The sequence below is a fragment of the Camelus ferus genome, chromosome 14 (genome assembly GCF_009834535.1).
Source record: "Camelus ferus isolate YT-003-E chromosome 14, BCGSAC_Cfer_1.0, whole genome shotgun sequence".
In the NCBI taxonomy this organism is placed as follows: domain Eukaryota; kingdom Metazoa; phylum Chordata; class Mammalia; order Artiodactyla; family Camelidae; genus Camelus; species Camelus ferus.
Window position 1 is genome coordinate 17,355,757 of NC_045709.1, and position 21,380 is coordinate 17,377,136.

The 21,380-nt window shown below is 37.4% G+C and overlaps 1 protein-coding gene across 4 annotated transcripts in view; it reads left to right on the plus strand.

The window, feature by feature from the left end:
* Positions 1–21,380, plus strand: part of ZAR1L (zygote arrest 1 like) — a 40,382-nt gene that overhangs the window by 3,861 nt on the left and 15,141 nt on the right. The window contains exon 4 of one of the 4 annotated variants that reach the window (XM_032496337.1): positions 3,894–4,214. The exons of the other annotated variants lie outside the window; for them this stretch is intronic. Coding sequence (XP_032352228.1) covers positions 3,894–4,037 — 144 coding nt within the window. The 3' untranslated portion in view covers positions 4,038–4,214. Of the gene's footprint in view, positions 1–3,893; positions 4,215–21,380 lie in introns of those variants that run through there. 4 annotated transcript variants of the gene reach the window in all.

The following is a 21,380-nucleotide window of genomic DNA, read 5'->3' on the forward strand; positions in this document are numbered from 1 at the left end:
CAGTAAGCTCAAATTCAGTAAGAAAATCTAACATTAAACAGATAGTATTAGAACTGTGATCTGATTCCATGGTGTCACCAGTGTCTAGGAAATCACAGAATTCGATGAGCTCTTATTTAAAATGGCTTGCAGGAAATGTCTGTTTTCAGCTTTTCAGAAAAGTGTGACATAGTTGATTTTCATAATCGACTTTTTTTTTTAACCTAAATCCTTCACTTAGTTAAAAATATTTTTTACTACTTAGAAATAAATAATTCAAAAAACTAGTCTAATAGTTTATTTTATTGTTAGATTTTCTACTCTGACATTCTCATTTATTGTTTAATATTGCTTTGGATTTAAATATATTTTCTTAATATTTTACTCCATTTTTCTTGTGTTCACTTGAATTGATTTTTTTTAAAAAAATCTACCCCCCCCCCCATTATCTTGGCAGTTATTCATTCTTTAGTGTTCTTCTGGTAGTTACCCTAGAGATGACAGCATGATTCTGTAACAATTTATATGGACTCTGATAAGTCAGAGTTACCTCTCCTTAGCAATGCAGTGACCTTACAACACTATAATTCCTTATCACTTCATACTAGCTTCTTTGCTGTTGTTGTATATGTCAGTTTTAAACTTCACAAGACATTATTTCATATAGTCATATTTAATTTAGCTTTTGCTACATATTTACCCTTCCTGTTGCTCTTAGGTCCTTTTTGTATCTGGGACCTCTTTCCTTTTACTTGAACACATTTTAATATTTCCTGTAGCGCAGATCTGAAGCTGACAACATTTTATTTTGTCTGGATAGCTTTTTTAAAGGATACTTTTGCTGAGTATAACGTTTTTAGGCTAGCAGTAGTTTTTTTCTGCCCTTTAAGGATCTGACCTTTATTGTTTCTGTAAAGTTGGCTATTGGCTTATTGCAGCTTCTTTGAAGTAATATTTCTTACCTTCTTAAGTCTGTTTGCTTTTAAGATGTTTCTCTCTTCCTTGGTTTTCAGGAGTTTCATAATTATACGCCAAGTTGTGGTTTCTTTGTATTTATCCTTCTTGTAATTCACAGTGTTTCTTGAATCTGTAGCTTGAAGATTTTTATCACTTTTGGAAAATTGAGCCATTATCTTTTTTCCTTTTTTTTTTTATTGAAGTATAGTCAGTTTACAATGTTGTGTCAATTTCTGGTATACAGCATAATAGTTTAGTCATACATATGTATATTCATTTTCATTATGGGTTACTGCAAGATATTGAATATAGTTCCCTGTGCTATATAGTATAAACTTGTTTATCTATTTTGTATGTAGTTGTTAGTATCTGCAAGTCTCGAACTCCCAATATATCCCTTCCCACTCCCTTTCCCCCTTGGTAACCGTAAGTTTGTTTTCTATGTCTGTGAATCTGTTTCTGTTTTGTCTTTTTTTTAGATTTCTCATATGTGATATCATATGGTATTTTTCTTTCTCTTGCTTACTTCATTTAGAATGACAATCTCCATGTCTATCCATATTATTGTAAATGGCATTATTTTATTTTTTTATGGCTGAGTAGTATTCTATTGTATAAATATACCAAACTACTTTATCCAGTCATCTGTTGATGGACATTTAGGTTGTTTCCATGGCTTGGCTATATTAAATAGTGTTGCTATGGACATTGGGGTGCATGTATCTTTTCAAATTAGAGTTCCCTCTGGATATATGCCCAGGAGTGGGATTGCTGGATCATATGGTAAGTCCATTTTTAGTTTTTCTGAGGAATCTCCATAAAGTCTTGCATAACGATGAGCCATTATTTTTAAAATACTGCTTCTGCCTCCGTTTTTCTTTCTTCTGATTACTCATATTAGACTTTTCATCATATCCCTTATACCTTTATGCTCTTTTCTATATTCCCTATGTTTTTGTTTCTCTCCTTGCTTCAGTTTTGGATAACTACTAAAGTATCTTCCATTTCTCTAATTTTTCCTTCAGCTTTTCCCAATCTGCTATCAAACCCATCTATTGAGTTATTGATTAGTTATTGCATTTTGCATAAAAGAAATATGTCCTTTTAAATGTCCAATTCTCTGGAAATATCAGTCTCATTTCTTAAAACATAGTAAGCATAATTAAAATCTGTACCAGATAACTCCATTAACTTAATCCCCTATGGTTCTGTCGCTGTCCTTTTCATATTCCTTGATTTTCAAGTATGTTGCTCTCTCATCATATACCTGGTTGTTTTGAGTGCTAGCTATTGTCTATGAAAAATTATAGTGATAATCTGAGGCCTAGGATAGTCTCTTTTTCCACAGAAGAATTGTTTGCCTTTGTCAGGCCGATAGGGACACTTGCAATTTCTGGTTACTGTTTTCCAGTCAAGGTTGAGCTGTTTGGAAGCGGGGCTTCAGCATCTGGGAAGGCTGGTCAAGTCTGGTTCATCCTTATTCTTTGGGTACATCTTTCCCAACACAAAACCTGAATTGTTTATCGGGGCTCTTCCATTTTGATATATTTAAGATTATCCCTCAGCCTCATCAACTTATTTAACTCATTCTCAGCTTCCTGCTGCCTTTCACCTCTTCTGGAAGTGGCAGATGCCTTTAGAGAAATGTAGACCCAAATGTCAGACTCATTTGTGTTTCTGGGTTTCCTTCTCTAATAGTTTGATAATTCTTCAGTGCCTTCAGAGAGTTCTCATTTTCAATGATCATTTTCTTTGCTCAGCTTTTCTAGTGGTCCTAAGCAGGAGACTTGGTCAAAACTACCTAATCCATCATTGCCAGAAGCAGAGACCTACCTTTTAGAGTAAATCTTGACTTTTTTTTTTAATTTAAATTTTTTTAATTGAGCTTTTTCTTCCTTATAAAGGTGATGTAAGGATTAAATGAAATAAGCTATGTAAGGTGCTTAGAGCAGTGCATATAGTAAACACCATATGAGTATTGCTATTTAGAACTTTGTTCACGATGCATACTTATCAATAGGGTGGAAAATGAAAAATAGTGTTTGATAAATCATATTTGAGACTCTCATTTGGAAAATAAAATGCCTGCATTCAAAATATAAAAGGTTCAGGGTAGGGTGTAGCTCAGCGGTAGAGAACATGCTTAGCATGCATGAGGTCCTGGGTTCAGTCCCCAGTACCAACTCTAAAAATAAATCTAATTACCTCCCCCCAATGAAGATAAAATAAACAAAATGATACAATAGTAAATAAATTAAAAAATACAAAAGGTAAAGCTCAACTGAACTCTATTTAGCTATGGACATACAGAAAATAGAGCGGTGGTTATTAATTTTGAAGACTAGCAGGGGTGGGAGGGTGGGTCATGGCAGTGTACCAGTCTCCGTGGGGTGCGATTCTCATTTATCAAAAGACAGAATGGGATACTGGTTAAAAACACTTCAAATTCCTGTAAAGATTAGGCATGTCTGGAAGGAAAACATTTACTTCCTCTAGAACATGTCTCCCTCCAGTTGTGACAACCAAAAATATCTGAGGATCCTGCCAGACGTCTGCTGGTAGGTGGGGAGCTGCCAGTAGAGAATCACTGCGCTAGTGTCTAAGTGTTCCAGTCTAGACAACCAAATCACTTAACACCCTCTGCTCCTCACCCCTGCCTGGCTGCAAATGTAAAAATGTACATAGTGAAGACACTCTACAAGACTCTAAATTTAAAAACTCTTCTCTTCTGTCTTCTGGATTGCTTCAGCAATTTTCTCTTAAATATCATCTTTGATCATTCACCAGGAAAAATGCATGACAGTTAATGGAGTGTGAGTGGTTTTGTACAACTTGGATTCAAAGGAGGATAAAGATGCCAGGGATGGGGTGGTGGGCAGAAATACCTTCATCTGAAAATTACATTTGAAGCACTAATTTGATCATTTAGTGCCCAAAATGTTCCTTCTTTTCTAAAGACCTGTTCAAAGTCTCGTTGCTCCTGTTCTCAAAAGAAAAGACACATCGATCTAAGGAGGCCTCATCGGCAGGAACTGTGTGGCCGCTGCAAAGACAAGAGATTCTCCTGTGGCAATATTTACAGCTTTAAATACATCATGTGACAGGCAGTATGACTTGTGCAGGACAACCAAACTCTGCTTGTAACTCACCGTACAGTTCCTGTTTTGTAATTTAGCTCTGACCTGGTATTGGAAAATGAATTAGGCTTTTTGTACTTTTTGTAGGTTGTATGATAATTGTCAATGTGAATAGAACAAAATAAATGCATGTAAAATAGACTATGAAGGTACATTAATTGGTGACCCTGGGATTAAAAACATCAATAAAACATTGGGGAATGGTACATCTTATCACTAATATGAAGGGAACGATAAAGAGGAGCAACAGTCATTCATCTGACCAACTTCTGTGAGCTGGGTGTTCTGAGCACTGGGAGTACAGAGACCAAAGAGCAAGGTCCTTGCCTTCAAGTATACATAACAATTATAGCAAATGCTTAAATAGCCCTTAGTGTGTGCCAGGCCTTGTTGCGATTCATCACAGCAGTCATAGTGACTAGGAACTGTTGTGCCCCTTTTTAATAGATGAGGAGAGGGAGCCACAGGGAGGTCATAGGGTAAAGCCGGGATTTAAACCCAGGTAGTACATTCTCGTACTCTATTTGGCTATTCATGTAACTAGTATATTGATATTTTTTCTCAGATTCGGATGTGTTAAGTGCAATGAAGGAAACAGGGTGATGAAATAGAGTGACTCTGTTAAATAGGGTGGTTGAAAAGAGGCGACATGAGAATTGAGACCAGCAGGAAGAGAGAGAGCTGGGAGAAAAGGTGGGTTTGATCCAACAAGAGCAAAGACCCTGGGGGTGGGACAAGACTTGTACCTGGCATGTCCCAGGAGCAGGAGCTCCTGCGGCTAATGTCAGGCATAGGCTGGGGAAGACAAGGCTCAGGTCGCAGATGGGTTCTTTTGGCCGTGGTCAAGCGTGTGGCAGCCCATGAAAGGGTTTAAACAAGGCCCCGACATCAGATTCTTACTATAAAAAAGGCACTGCCGTGAGGGCAGACCAGGTAGAGTGGAAGGAGGGAGACCAGATGGGAGGTTAATGAATGCATGAGCAAACTGATGGCTTGGAAAAGAGTGGGTGGCCGTGGATATAGAAAGAAATACATCAATTCAAGATAATGTTTGAAAATGAGACACCCAGGATTGGAAGTGGGTGATGGTGGAATAAATGATGACTTTTAGATTTCTGCTTTGAACTCTGGGTTGGATGAACTTGAGAGGTATAGCAGTTAGGGGTGTATTCTAGAGTCAGATTACCCAACTTCAAATCCTCGATGGGATATTAGGAAATGTGTGATTGTGGGCAATTACTTACGCTCTGTCTCAATTACTCTTCTGTAAAATGGGGACAATTGTAGTACCTGTCTCTTAGTGGTGATGTGAGGACTTAAGCAGCTGCTCCATGTTAAGCACTTAGGACGGTACCTGTAACACTGTGAGGGCTAAGTACACTTGGCCATCCTTTTTTTGGTGGGGCTATGTAGTGAGATGGGGGAAGGTTTCTATTTTCAACATTGAGTTTGAAGTATTTGAGACTATCCAAATGAAGATGTCATGTAGGCTATTGATTATATGAATCTGGAATTTAGGAGGGAAGTCAGAGCTATGGAGAGAGATTTGTAGATTAAAAAGTATGTTGTACTTAAAGCTGTGGGCCTGCATGGTATCACGTAGGATATGTGGGCCCTGGGGCACACCAGCATTTAGGGTAATTATTCTAAAACTTTAATGTCCCTGGAGTTACCTGGTGATCTTGTTAATTGGATATTCTGGTCCAGTGAGTCTGGGGTCTGAGACTTAGCATCCTGGAGCGTCTCAGATTTGCAATCATTGCTGCTGGTCTTCTGAGCACACTTTCAGTAGCAAGAAGTTAGAGGTTAGAGGAAAGAGGAGGTCAAGAGGGATAGGAGGAGGATGGTGTCATGAAAGCCAAGATGAAACGGTATTTCAAGAAGGAAGGAGTGGTCAGCCAAGTCAGGTCCTTTGGTGAATGAGAAAGATGAAGATGGACATGTCTGTTGGATTTGGTGACATGAAGGTGGCTGGTGAAGGAAGAGAGAAGTTTCAATGGAGTAGTAGGGATGGAAGCCAGAGTTAATAAAGTGAAGACAGTGAATAGCGATAGTACTTTCTAGAAGCTTTGCTGTTAAAAAGCAGAGAAATCAGCAATACCCAGGAGGGCATTTGGGGGAAAAGGAGGTACTAAGTTTATATATTAATGGGGAATAATTCAGTAGAGAATTGTTGGTAGAGCAGGGAGAAGACATGCCTGTAGGAGGAAAATGCTTGCAAAGGGAGAAGAGATGGGATCCAGAGCAGAGGTGAAGTGATTATGCCTGAGTGGGAACAGTGATATTCCTTCTGTTGTAAAAAGATGGAACGCTTAAAACATGGGCTAGTTAGATAAAGATAGGTTTATAGATTTGGGAATGAAGATAAAATCATCTGATTTCTTTTTTATATTGAAGTATAGTGGATTTACAATGTTATATTAGTTTTAGGTGTATAACATAGTGATTTGATATTTTTATAGATTATACTTCATTTAAAGTTATAAAATACTGGTTGTATCCCCTGTGCTGTGCATTACATCCTTGCAACTTTATACCTAGTATTTTGAACCTCTTAATCCCCTCTCCCTATTTTCTTCCTCCTCCAACCCCCTCCCCTCTGGCAACCACCTGTTGTTCTCTGAATCTATGACTGTTTCTGTTTGGTTATGTATGTTCATTTTTTAAATCTGAAGTACAGTCAATTACAGTGTGTCAATTTCTGTTGTACAGCAAAGTGTCCCAGTCATGCACACACACATATATTCGTTTTCATATTCTTTTTCACTAAAGGTTATTACAATATATTGAATATAGTTCCCTATGCTATACAGAAGAAATTTGTTTTTTATCTATTGTTATATATAGTGGTTAACATTTGCAAATCTCAAACTCCTAACTTTATTCCTTCCAACCCCCTCTCCCCCAGTAACCATAAGATTGTTTACTATGTCTGCGAGTCTTTATATTTTGTAGATGAGTTCATTAGTGTCCTTTTTTCCCCTTCTTTTTAGATTCCACATATGAGTGATATATGGAATTTTTCTTTCTCTTTCTGGCTGGCTTCACTTAGAATGATGATCTCCAGGTTCATTCATGTTGCTGCAAATGGCATTATTTTATTGTTTTTTTATTGCTGAGTAGTATTCCATTGTATAAATACACCACATCTTTATCCAGTCATCTGTCAATGGATATTTAGGTTGTTTCCATGTCTTGGCTATTGTAAATAGTGCTGCTATAAACATTGGGGTGCATGTATCTTTTTAAATTAGAGTTCTCTCTGGATATATGCCCAGGAGTGGGATTACTGGGTCATATGGTAAGTGTATTTTTAGTTTTTTGAGGAATCTCGATACTGTTTCCCATAATTGCTGTACCAAACTGCATTCCCACCAACAGTGTAGGAGGGTTCCCTTTTCTCCACACCCTCTCCAGAATTTATCATTTTTGGGCTTTTTAATGATGGCTATTCTGACTGGCGTGAAGTGATACCTCATTGTAATTTTGATTTTCATTTGTCTGATAATTAGCAATATTGAGCATTTTTTCATGTGCCTATTGGCCATTTGTATGTCTTCACTGGAGAATTGCTTGTTTAGGTCTTCTGCCCATTTTTGGATTGGGTTTTTTTTTGTTGTTAGTAAGTTGTATGAGCTGTTTATATGTTCTGGAAATTAAACCTTTGTCAATTGCATCATTTGCAAATATTTTCTCCCATTCTGTAAGTTGTCGTTTTGTTTTGCTTATGGTTTCCTTTGCTGTGCAAAAGCTTATAAGTTGAGTAGGTCCCATTTGTTAATTTTTGCTTTTATTTCTATTGCCTGGGTAGATGGTCCTAGGAGAATATTGCTAAGATTTATGTCAGAGAATGTTTTGCTTATGTTTTCTTCTAGGAGGTTTATCGTGTCTTGTCTTATATTCAAGTCTTTAAGCGATTTTGAGTTTATTTTTGTATATAGTGTGAGGGAGTGTTCTGACTTCATTGATTTACATGCTGCTATCCAGTTTTTCCAACACCACTTGCTGAAGAGACTGTCTTTTCTCCAATGTATATTCTAGCCTCCTTCGTCAAAGATGAATTGACCGTAGGTCTGTGGGTTTATTTCTGGACTCTCTATTCTGTCCCATAGATCCACGTGTCTGTTTCTATGCCAATACCACATTTTTTTTAAATTAAAAATTACTTTTTTTATTGAAGTACATACAGTCAATTACAATGTGTCAATCTCTGGTGTATAACAGAGTTTCCTAGTCATCCATATACATACATATATTTTTATATTTTTTTCCAATAAAAGTTATTACAAGATATTGAACATAGTTTAATTACTGGTTTTTATGTTGTACAAGTAAGCATTCCATGTACTTCAACAATCATCCTTAAGTTTTATTTGCTTATCTTGCTGTTTAGGATCTAAAGACCTAAGATCTACTTCTCATTTTGAAAACTGCATCTGTCCAGACAGCCAATTTTATTTCATTTTTTAAAAGTGAAGTATAGTCAGTTTACAGTGTTGTGCCAATTTCTGGTGTATAGCAGCACAATGTTTCAGTCATACATGAATATACATGTATTTGTTTTTATATTCTTTTTCACCATAAGCTACTGCAAGATATCAAATATAGTTCCCTGTGCTATACAGTATAAACTTGTTTATCTATTTTATATATACCAGTCAGTATCTGCAAATCTCGAACTCCCAATTTATCCCTTCCCATCCCTTTCCCCTCTGATAACCATAAGTTTATTTTCTGTCTGTGAGTCTGTTTGTTTTGCAAATAAGTTCATTTGTCCTTTTTTTTTAGATTCCACATATGAGTGATATCATATGGTATTTTTTTTCTTTCTGGCTTACTTCACTTAGAATGACATTCTCCAGGGCCATCCATGTTGCTGCAAACGGCATTATGTTGTACACCTGAAACTAATATAATGTTGTATGTCAATTATACATTAATAATAAAAAGGAGGTGGGAAAGCTGAGGAGGGAGAACAAGGTATGAAATTATCTCAGGTAGTAGGAATTTGGGACTGCCAGGGAGCATAATTGTAATATAGGATTGTCTGATAGCATCGAGAGCTCATTTTGAGATTTGGCACTCTTCAAGATATGCTTGGTTGCAGTTGTATTCTAGTAAGGTCACATTTCAGTGGTTCTAGTGCACGTGTGGCAGGGTTTTAACTAGTTGAGTAAGAGAGGGGTAAGATATTTGTGAGTGTCAGCAGAGAAGTGATTATAATCCATGGAATTTAAACTTGTTTAGAAGAGGAGTGAAGCTTGGTGGTGGGTAGTGGAAAAAGTAGGTCAACAGATGTTATAATGGGAGAAGAGCTGTTAAAATGGGTGGGCAGCTAGAGTAAGAGGGACCCAGAAGCCTTCCTGAGTGGGATGCTGAAAGATGAGATGCTGAAGCTGGTACAGTTACTGCTATGGATAGGGTTTCGGTATAGCTGTAAAGTTGAGTGGCCAAGGTGGAACGGAAGGGAGCAAAGGCCCCCCCCAAGAGGTAAGAATATTAAACTGAGAGGAAAAGCATATTGTTTGGGTTATCCATGAGGATTTTGCAGTCTCTGAGAACAACATCAGAAGTTGGGGTGGAGAGAGAGGCCGTGAGCAATAAGCTGTAGTCTATTCAATGAATAAGGCACTGTGAGCAGGAGAGCTTTAGATCAGCAGTTCTCAGCCACAGCTGCAACTTAAACTCACAGGATAAACTTCATAAGTTACCATGGTGGGGCCCTACCCTGAGGGTTTGATTTAGGGGGTCTGGGGTGGGGCCTAGGACTCAGAATATTTTAAAAGCTTCTCTGATGATTCTAACATGCTCCAAGGTTCACAGTCTCCCCTGTGGGTAATGGGGATAGTGATGGACTTGAGGAAGGAGGATGGTTAGTGCAGCTGGGCAGCATGAATCCCAAGTCTCTGGGCTTCTTGAAATAGAAATAAGGAGAGAAGGGATGGAAACCGAAGAGGTAGGCAAGAAGGAGTTTTATCAACTTCCTGGCCCAGGAACTCCTGGAAGTTGGTGGCAGGTGGCCAGAGTTGTTGGAACCAACAACTTGAGTTGGCACACAGTGTTACAGCAAGAGTTTGCTGTTAAAAGCAGGGTCGGGGCTAGAGGAGATGGTGACAGAGAAGGAAGCATCTGCCAGGAAATTGCTTTGTAAGTGGACCACAGCGGACTCTAGCCACTCACTTCCTGTGACCTCAAAGACAAAACAAAGTAACAAATCAATGACAGACTTGGGGTTGAATCACCACACAAACAGCCAGCATGGAAAAATGATGCTGTGCACTTTGCTGTAGCATAAATTCCTCCTAATTCAATGACATTCAAAGTGAAATGGTTATAAAAATGCTGATTTGGTGGACCCTGGATTTACCTGAGCAAGTACTTATTTTTCACAAGCATCCTTCAGTGATTTAGTTTCGAGAACCACCAAAGCAGTGTTTCAATCTCGGCAGTGGATCAGAATCACCTGGGGAACTTTCAACAGCTCTGGAGCTGCACACTTTAGACCACTTAAATCAATCTTTGGCTGAGTGGAGCGGGTATTGGTGTTTTAAGTTCCCCATGTGATTTAACGTGCAACTAAGGTTTCAAACTCATTGTACGACACTCTGAGTCTTACAGGGGAGACAGATGTGTATTGCTTTTCCCTCAGCGGCTTTACATACCATCTCTACGTTTTTAGACTTCTCAGTAGTGGACCTGTAGATCCACCCATTTGTTCTCCATATTGTCTTGGGTGTTTAATTAAGCATCTTAGTTAACATGTCTGAAAATTAAATCTTGATCTCCACTTCCCAAACTTGTACCTCCTCTTGGGAGATAGCAACTCCATTCTTTCAGTGGTTTGGCCAGACTTTGGGGTCTCTCATATTCTGCCTGTCGTCATCAAGTCCTGTATTTCAGAGCTCCACCTCTGAAATATTTCCAGAACAGGCCCACTTCTCATCACCTCCGTGGCTACTACCCCAGCCCTGGCCACCATCACCTGTGATGACACTGTTGCCGTGGCCTTCTATCTGGTCCTCCTGCTTCTGCTGTCTGGTGGTCTGTTCTGCACATAGCAGCCAGATCCTTCCTCAACGATTTATTTTATTGTGGTAAAATATAGAGAACAGGAAATTTACCATCTAAGTACACAATTCAGCAGCATTAAGTACATTCACAGTGTCATATAACCGTCACCACTATCTATTTCCAGAATTTTTTCATCATTCCAAATAGAATGCTCTTTGTCAAACACAGGTCAAAAGTCAAAGCCTGTCACTGCTCTGCTGCCCAACATCCAGTGGCTTTCCATGTCACCTGGTAAAGTCCCGAGTCCCTCCTGGCCCACACGGCCCTTTCTGCTGCCCTCTGACCACTCTCCTCCTCACTCGTTTCACTCTGGTCACTGGCTTCCCTGCTGGCCCTTCAACAGGGAGATCCTGCTCCTGCTTCTGGATCTTCGCACCTGCCTTTCTCTTTTCTGGAACACTCTTCCCCCAGAAATTCCATGCTATATACTCACTTGATTCATACCTCTGCTCAGATATCATCCTGTTAGGAAGGCTCCTCTGGCCCCCTTTCTCAAATAGCCCCACACCCGTTACTGTCTATCCCTCGACACCACCTGGAATAGGCAGACAAGCACATCTCCCCTCCGAAAATGCAAGCTGCCTGCAAACAGGGATGGGTCTGTTTGGATCCATGCAGTATCCCCTGACACAGTGCCTAGCCCAGAGTAGGTACACGATAAATGTGTGCTGGATGAAGGAAAACACTCAGCTCACGGTAGGTATTCAAAAGTTAATCCTGAGTAAGTGTATAAAAAAACTTAAAAGAACCAATTTAACAAGATATAATTACGATGCTGCAAAATCACCCACAGACACTAATGTTTATGTTACTCCTCAGGCAGGTATTTGGAAGCAGGTGTAAGCTATTGACATAAACAGCCTGGAGGTACCCTTATGTCTGTAATTCTACAATTCACTGAAAAGAATAGCATTAGGAATTGGAACCTGAAGAGCCTTAAGACCTGCCTCTGCACGTTTGTGTGCACGTGTGGGCATGTGTAACCCTAACAGAAGCATCTTTATTTCACAGCCGTACTAACATATTAACAGTCTCACCTGTTGGTGGGGATGAGACATTGACATGCCAAGGTGCTTTTTCCAAAATACTGGATTTGGACACTGCAGTTTTAATCAAGTTATGTTTAAGTTGCTGTGCACATATCTGAATTGCTTTTTTAATGCCAGTGGATAAAGTGTGTCACGTGTTGGCGCTAGAAAGCGTCTGTTAGATATCTGCCCTCTCCTCTGGGTGGATATCTCTACCCACCCTCCCTGTTCTCCCGCACATCCCCAGGGAAGTGAAAATTGATGCTTCAGTAACAGCGGCACAACACGATATCCAAGGAGGTTTAACTGGGGATCTAAAGTCATTGTTGCGCTCAGTTGGGGTAGGGTCTGCAGCTTTAAAGGATCTTTCTCCTACACTCAAGGGAGAGTAGGTGAAGAAATAGAGGAAAAGAAATCTTTCACATTAATCTATTTTTTAAAAAACAAAACAAAAACCTCCACTAATTCCCATGACTACAGATTATAAGATATTATTGAAATCCCCCTTTTAATTGTATTTTATTATATTTTAAGCTTTAAAAATATCTTTATTCTGAAGAATTTTCCTTTTCTCTCTTGATACTCTAAAGTGAAAGAGATTATCTTCCAATAAAAATGAAAATGAGATATTCCTCCACATGACATAGCTGAGTATTTTTTTTTAAATTGAGGCACAGTTAGCAATGTTGTGTCAATTTCTGATGTATGGCACAATGCTTCAGTCATACCTGAATATACATATTCATTTTCACTTTCTTTTTCACTGTAAGCTATTACAAGATATTGAATATAGTTCCCTGTGCTATACAGTATAAACTTTTCTTTTATATGTATGAGTCAGTATCTGCAAATCTCAAACTCCCAGTTTATCTCTTCCCACTTCCCACCCTCCTGGTAACCACAGGTCTGTATTCTATGTCTGTGAGTCTGATTCTGCTTTATACATAAATTCATTTGTCTTTTTCTTCTTTAGTTTCCACACATGAGTGATATCATATGGTATTTTTCTTTCTTTCTGGCTTACTTCACTTAGAATGACGTTCTCCAGGGCCATCCATGTTTCTGCAAATGGCATTATTTTATCATTTTTTATGGATGAGTAGTATTCCATTGTATAAATATACCAATTCTTCTTTATCCAGTCATCTGTCTATGGACATTTAGGTTGTTTCCATGTCTTGACCATTGTAAACAGTGCTGCTATGAACATTGGGGTGCAGGTGTCTTTTTGAATTAAGGTTCCCTCTGGATATATGCCCAGGAGTAGGATTGCTGGGTCATATGGTAAGTCTGTTTTTAGTCTTTTGAGAAATCTCCATATTGTTTTCCACAATGGCTGCACCAAACTGCATTCCCACTAGCAGTGTAGGAGGGTTCCCTTTTCTCCACACCCTATCCAGCATTTATCATTTGTGGACTTTTGAATGATGGCCATTCTGACTGGTGTGAGGTGATACCTCACTGTAGTTTTGATTTGCATTTCTCTGATAATTACTGATATAGAGCATGTTTTCATGTGCCTATTGGTCATTCATATGCCTTCTTTGGAGAATTGCTTGTTTAGGTCTTCTGCCCATTTTTGGATTGGGTGGGTTTTTTGTTTTTTGTTAAGTTGTGTGAACTGTTTATATATTCTGGAAATCAAACCCTTGTCAGTCTCATCTTTTGCAAATATTTTCTCCGGTTCTGTAGATTGTCATTTTTGTTTTACTTATGGTTTCCTTTGCTGTGCAAAAGCTTGTAAGTTTAATTAGGTCTCAATTGTTTATTTTTGCTATTATTTCTATTGCCTGGGTAGACTGCTCTCGGACAATGTTGCTGAGATGTATGTGAGATAATGTTTTGCGGTAATTTTCTTTTTTTCTAGTAGATTTATTGTGTCTTGTCTTATGTTTAAGTCATTAAGCCATTTTGAGTTTATTTTTGTGTGTGGTGTGAGAGAGTATTCTAACTTCATTGATTTCCATGCTGCTGTCCAGTTTTCCCAACACATTTGCTAAAGAGTCTGTCTTTATTCCATTGTATGTTCTCGCCTCCTTTGTCAAAGATTAATTGACCAAAAGTTTGTAGGTTCATTTTTGGGCTCTCTTTTCTGTTCCATTGATCCATATGTCTGTTTTTCTACCAATACTATGCTGTTTTGATTACTGTATCTCTGTAATATTGTCTGAAGTCTGGGAGGGTTATTCCTCCAGCCTCTTTCTTTTTCTTCAGTAATGCTTTGGCAATTCTGGGTCTTTTGTGATTCCACATAAATTTTAATGTGACTTGTTCTAGTTCTGTGAAAAATGTCCTGGGTTATTTGACAGGGATTGCATTAAATCTATAGATTGCTTTGGGCACTGTTGCCATTTTAACAATATTGATTTTTCCAATCCAGGAGTATGGGATATCTTTCCATTTCTTTAAGTCTTCTTTAATTTCCTTAATCAATGTTTTGTAGTTCTACATGTATAAATCTTTAACCTCCTTGATCAGATTTATCCATAGATGTTTTATTACTTTGGGTGCTATTTTAAGAGATTGTTTCTTTACTTTTTTTTCCTGTTGATTCATCGTTAGTGTAAAGAAATGCAACTGATTTTTGTACATTAATCTTGTATCCTGCTACCTTGCTGAATTCTTTTATCAGCTCTAGTGGTTTTTATAAGTAGCTTTTAGGGTTTTCTATATATAGTATCATGTCATCTGCCTACAGTGACAATTTTACCTCTTCTTTTCCAATTCGGATCCCTTATTATTTCTTTTTCTTGCCTGAATGCTGTGGGTAAGACTTCCAAGACTATGTTGAATAGAAGTGGCGAGAGTGAACAACCTTGTCTTGTCCCAGAGTTTAGTGGGAGGGCTTTCAGTTTTTCACTGTTGAGCACTATGCTTGCTGTAAGTTTGTCATAAATAGCTTTTATTATGTTGAGATATTTTCCCTCTATACCCTCTTTGGTAAGAGTTTTTATCATAAATGGGTGTTGAACTTTATCAAATGCTTTTCCTGCATCTATTGAGGTGATCATGTGATTTTTGTCCTTTTGTGAATGTGGTGTATCACATTAATTGATTTGTGTATGTTGAACCATCCTTGTGTTCCTGTGATGAACCCAACATTATCATGGTGTATGGTCTTTTTTATGTGCTGTTGTATTCTGTTGGCTAATATTTTGTTGAGGATTTTTGCATCTATGTTCATCAGTGAAATTGGTCTGTAATTTTCTTTTTTTGGTAGTGTGTTTGTCTGGTTTTGGTATCAGGGTGATGATGGCTTAATAAATAGAGTTTGGGAGTACTCCCTCCTTTTCAATCTTCTGAAAGAATTTGAGAATGACCAGTATGATTTCTTCTTTGCATGTTGGTAGAATTCCCAGGTGAAGCCATCTGGTCCTGGACTTTTGTTTGTAGGGAGGTTTTTTTTTTTATTGCTAATTCTATTTCATTTCTTGTGATTGGTTTGTTCAAGTGGTCTATTTCTTCTTGATTCAGTCTTGGTGGACTGTATGTTTCCAGAAACTTGTCCATTTCTTCTAGGTTATCCATTTTGTTTCCATATAGTTGTTCATAGTATTTTCTTATGATTTTTTGTATTTCTGTGGTATTGGTTTTAATTTCTCCATTTTCCTTTCTTATTTAGTTTATTTGTGCTCTCTCTTTTCTCTTCTTGGGGAGCATGGCAAGAAGTTTGTCAGTTTTGCTTATTCTTTCAAAAAACCAGCTCTTGGTTTGATTGATTTCTCTTTTTTTTTTTAACATTTTTTATTGACTTATAATCATTTTACAATGTGTCAAATTCCAGTGTATAGCACAATTTTACAGTTATACATGAACATACATATATTCATTGTCACATTTTTTTCTCTGTGAGCTACCATAAGATCTTATGATATATGTATATATTTCCCTGTGCTATACAGTATAATCTTGTTTACCTATTCTACAATTTTGAAATCCCAGTCTCTCTTCCCACCCCCTGCCCCCTTGGCAACCACAAGTTTGTATTCTATGTCTGTGAGTCTTTTTCCGTTTTGTATTTATGCTTTTTTTTTTTTTTTTAGATTCCACATATCAGCGATCTCATATGGTATTTTTCTTTCTCTTTCTGGCTTACTTCACTTAGAATGACATTCTCCAGGGGCATCCATGTTGCTGCAAATGGCGTTATGTTGTTGGTTTTTATGGCTGAGTAGTATTCCATTGTATAAATATACCACATCATCTTTATCCAGTCATCTGTTGATGGACATTTAGGCTGTTTCCATGTCTTGGCTATTGTAAATAATGCTGCTATGAACATTGGGGTGCAGGTGTCATCCTGAAGTAGGGTTCCTTCTGGATATATGCCCAGGAGTAGGATTGCTGGGTCATATGTAAGTCTATTCCTAGTCTTTTGAGGAATCTCCATTCTGTTTTCCACAGTGGCTGCACCAAACTGCATTCCCACCAGCAGTGAAGGACGGTTCCCTTTTCTCCACAGCCTCTCCAGCATTTGTCATTTGTGGATTTTTGAATGATGGCCATTCTGACTGGTGTGAGGCGATACCTCATTGTAGTTTTAATTTGCATTTCTCTGATAATTAGTGATATTGAGCATTTTTTCATGTGTCTATTGATCATTTGTATGTCTTCTTTGGAGAATTGCTTGTTTAGGTCTTCTGCCCATTTTTGGATTGGGTTGTTTATTTTTTTATTGAGTCGTATGAGCTGCTTTTATATTCTGGAGATCAAGCCTTTATTAGTTTCATCTGCAAAATTTTTTCCCGTTCCGTAGGTTGTCTTTTTGTTTTACTTATGGTTTCCTTTGCTGTGCAGAAGCTGGTAAGTTTCATTAGGTCCCATTTGTTTATTCTTGCTTTAGTTTCTTCTAGGAGAAAATTTTTGAGATATATGTCAGATAATGTTTTGCCTATCTTTTCCTTTAGGAGGTTTATTGTATCTTGTCTTATGTTGAAGTCTTTGATCCATTTTGAGTTTATTTTTGTGTATGGTGTAAGGGAGTGTTCTAGCTTCATTGTTTTACATGCTGCTATCCAGTTTTCCCAACACCATTTACTGAAGAGACTGTCTTTATTCCATTGTATATTCTTGCCTCCTTTGTCGAAGATTAGTTGACCAAAAGTTTGTGGGTTCATGTCTGGGCTCTCTGTTCTGTTCCATTGCTCTATATGTCTGTTTTTGTACCAATACCATGCTGTCTTGATGACTGTAGCTCTATAGTATTGTCTAAAGTCTGGGAGAGTTATTCCTCCAGCCTCTTTCTTTCTCTTCAGTAATGCTTTGGCAATTCTAGGTCTTTGATGGTTCTATATCAATTTTATTATGATTTTTTCTAGTTCTGTGAAATATGTCCTGGGTAATTGGATAGGGATTGCATTAAATCTGTAGATTGCCTTGGGCAGTGTGACCATTTTAACAATATTGATTCTTCCAATCCAGGAGTATGGGATATATTTCCATTTTTTTAAGTCTTCTTTAATTTCCTTCATCAATGGGTTATAGTTTTCCGTGTATAAGTCTTTCACCTCCTTGGTTAGATTTATTCCTAGGTATTTTATTACTTTGGGTGCTATTTTAAAGGGGATTGTTTCTTTACTTTCTTTTTCTGTTGATTTATCGTTAGTGTAAAGAAATGCAACTGATTTTTGAACGTTAATCTTGTAACGTGCTACCTTGCTGAATTCTTTGATCAGCTCTAGTAGTTTTTGTGTGGACCTTTTAGGGTTTTCTATATATAGTAACATGTTGTCGGCATATAGTGGCACTTTTACCTCTTCTTTTCCAATTTGGAACCCTTTTATTTCTCTCTCTTGCCTGAATGCTGTGGCTAGGACTTGCAAGTCTATGTTGAATAGGAGCGGTGATAGTGGACATCCTTTTCTTGTCCCAGATTTTAGTGCAAAGCTTTTGAGTTTTTCACCATTGAGTACTATGCTGGCTGTAGGTTTGTCATATATAGCTTTTATTATGTTGAGATATGTTCCCTCTATACCCACTTTGGTGAGAGTTTTTATCATAAATGGGTGTTGTTTTTCTCTTTTTTTAAAAACTCTATTTATTTCTTTCCTGATCTTTATTATTTCCTTCCTTCTGCTGATTTTTGGTTTTGTTTGCTGCTCTTCTTCTAATTCTTTTATCAGGTAGTTTAGATTATTTTTTTGAGATTGTTCTTTTTTGATGAAGGCCTCTACCACTAAACTTCCCTCTTAGGACTGCTTTTGCTGCATCCCATAGATTTTGTGTGGTTGTTTTTCATTGTCATTTGTTTCAAATTATTTTTTAATTTCTTCTTTGATTTCATCATTGACCCATTGGTTTTTTAGTAGCATGTTGTTTAATATCCATGCTGTCGTTCTTTCCTCCTTTGTTTTTCTGTAGTTGATTTCTAGTTTCATGGCATTGTGATCAGAAAAAAATGCTTGAAATAATTTCTATCCTCTTAAATTTGTTGAGGCTTCTTTTGTGCCCAAACATGATCTACCCTAGAAAATGTTACATGTTCACTTGAAAAGAATATATATTCTATTTTTAGGGGATGTAATGTTCTGAAAATATCAACCAAGTCTAATTGTTCTATTGTATCATTTAATTTCTCTGTTGCTTTATTAATTTTCTGTGTGGAAGATCTTTCCAGTGATGTTAATGGGGTGTTAAAATCTTCTACTATGATTGTGTTCCCATCAGTTTCTCCCTTTATATCTGTTAGTATTTGCTTTATGTATTTAGGTACTTCCATATTGGGTGCATTTGTGTTAATGATTGTAATATCCTCATCTTGTATTGCTCCTTTAATCATTACATAATGTCCTTCTTTATCTTTCTCTTTGGCCTTTGTTTTAAAGTCTATTTTATCTGAGATCAGTATTGCTACTCCTGCTTTCTTGTCATTTCCATTTCCATGAAATATCTTTTTCCATCTTCTCACTCTCAATCTATGTATGTCTTTCTCCCTAAAGTGGGTCTCTTGTATGCAGCATATTGTAGGTTCTTGTTTTATTATCCAGTCTGCCATTCTGTGTCTTTTGATTGGAGTATTTAGTCTACTGACATTTATAGTAATTATTGAACATGTGTGTTTATTGCCATTTTGAACTTAGTTTTGCAGTTGATTTGGTATTTCCTCTTTGTTCCTTTTTCTTTTTGTGGTTTGATAATTTTCCTTTGTATTGTCTTGGTTTCTTTTTAGTTTTTGTGACTCTATTGTAATCTTTTGGCTTGTGGTTACCTTATTTTATATGTATACTAACCCATTACTATATCTGTTTTAAACAGTAATATAAGCTCAAACCCATCCTATTAAGAACAAAAAAAGAAAATGAAAAAGAAGAAAACTGTATTTTCTTGCTCCCCTCTCCCACTCTTAATGATTTAAATGTCATCTTTTACAATTTCATGTTTATTCTGTTGTAATTCATTATTGTTATCACCTTCCAATTATGGTTTTCTCCTTTCTGTAGCATCCTGCTTTTCTATGTAGAGTAGATTTTTCAATATATCTTTTAGCATAGGTTTAGTGTTGCTGAATTCTTTTAGTTTTTGCTTGCCTGTGACGTTCTTTATCTCTCCTTCTATTCTAAAGGATAGCTTTTCTGGATTAAGTATCGTAGGTTGCATCTTCTTCTCATTCAGGGCTTTAAATATATCTTGCCACTCCCTTCTGGCCTGCAGTGTTCATGTAGAGAAATGAGCTGAAAGCCTTATGGGGGTTCCCTTGTAACTCTTTGTTTTTCTCTTGCTGCCTTTAGAATTATTTCTTTATTCCTAACCCTGGCCATTCTGATTATAATATGTCTTGGTGTGGGTCTGTTTGAGTTCTTGTTTGGGACCCTCTGTGCTTCCTGTACTTGGTATCTGTTTCCTTCTTTAGGTTTCGGAAGTTTTCAATCATGGCTTCTTCAAATACCTTTTCAATCCCCTTTGCTCTTTCTTCTCCTTCTGGGACCCCTATTATGCATAGGTTGGTTGCTTTATACTATCCCATAGGTCCCTTTTATTGTTCTCATTTGTTTTTCTTTCAGCTGTTCTGATTGGGTGATTTCTGTTATCCTGTCTTCTAAGTCATTCATTCGTTCCTCTGCATTATCTAGCCTACTTTTTACAGCCTTTAGCTCAGCTCTCATCTCAGCAAATAACTTTTCCAATTTTAATTGGCTCCTCTTTATAGTTTCAATTTCCTTTTTGACATATTCTGTCTATTCACAGTCTCTTTCAGTTCCTTCAGTACTTTGATCACTCCTTTTTTGAAATCATGATCTAGTAGACTATTAAGCTCCATTTCACTGATTGTTCTTTCAGGGGATTTCTCTTTTTCTTTTAATTGGGAGTGGTTCCTCTGCTTCTTCATTTTACTTATATCTCTCTGGCCCTATGGATTATGGAATATCAGTTATCTACTGTGGTCCTGAAAGGGTTTATTTATTAATTTGTTTATTTATCTAAAGTGGATGTGGAAATAAAACTAAAAAAAAGTTTAAAAGAAGAAAAAAAGATTTGAAAACAGGATATAATCAATCAGAGAAGAACAAAATGAGGAGAAATAAAAATCAAGTTAAGACAAATTAAAAGAAAAATTTTAAAGAAGAAAAGATATTTGAAAGCAGTATAATAAATAACAGAACAAAACAAAGAGTAATTAAAATCAAATTGAGACAAATTTTAAGAAAAAATAAAAAGTTTAAAGAAAATTTTAAAAGGGATTAAAAAATTAAAAATTAAAAAAATTAAAAATTAAAAAAGGAAAAGAAATAAAAGTGGATATTTTCCTGTGGAGATTGTGTGCTCTTAATAATTTTATCGAGAGGTCCTTCTTAAGTATGGGTGGTTGCCAAGTCTTCCTTCCATGCCTTTTGCCTGTTATCCCTTTGGTTAGGCATGTGGCCGTTGGTAGTCAGAGCCTGCCCTGGCTACTGATCAGGGCCTCCTTTTTGTTCTGTGGTTGTCACCACTCCTGCCCTTGCCCTTGCCTGCTGTGCGAACTCCACTCACTGGTTCCAGAGGCCCTCAGGTTTCGCCCCATTCAGTGCCGCTCCCTGTGCCACGTGGGGTCTGCGCTGGGTAGGCTGGCTTGGAGAAAAGGGTGGCAGCAGCCCTCGCCCCTGCTCTGTGCCAGAACTGTGCTCCTTGTTCATTTGTCTTAGAGGCATGAGTTCACAACATTCCCCTCTGCCTGGGGCTGTAAAGAAATGTCAGTCCCATCTATGAGGTTGTGGAACCCGTAGGTAAGGAT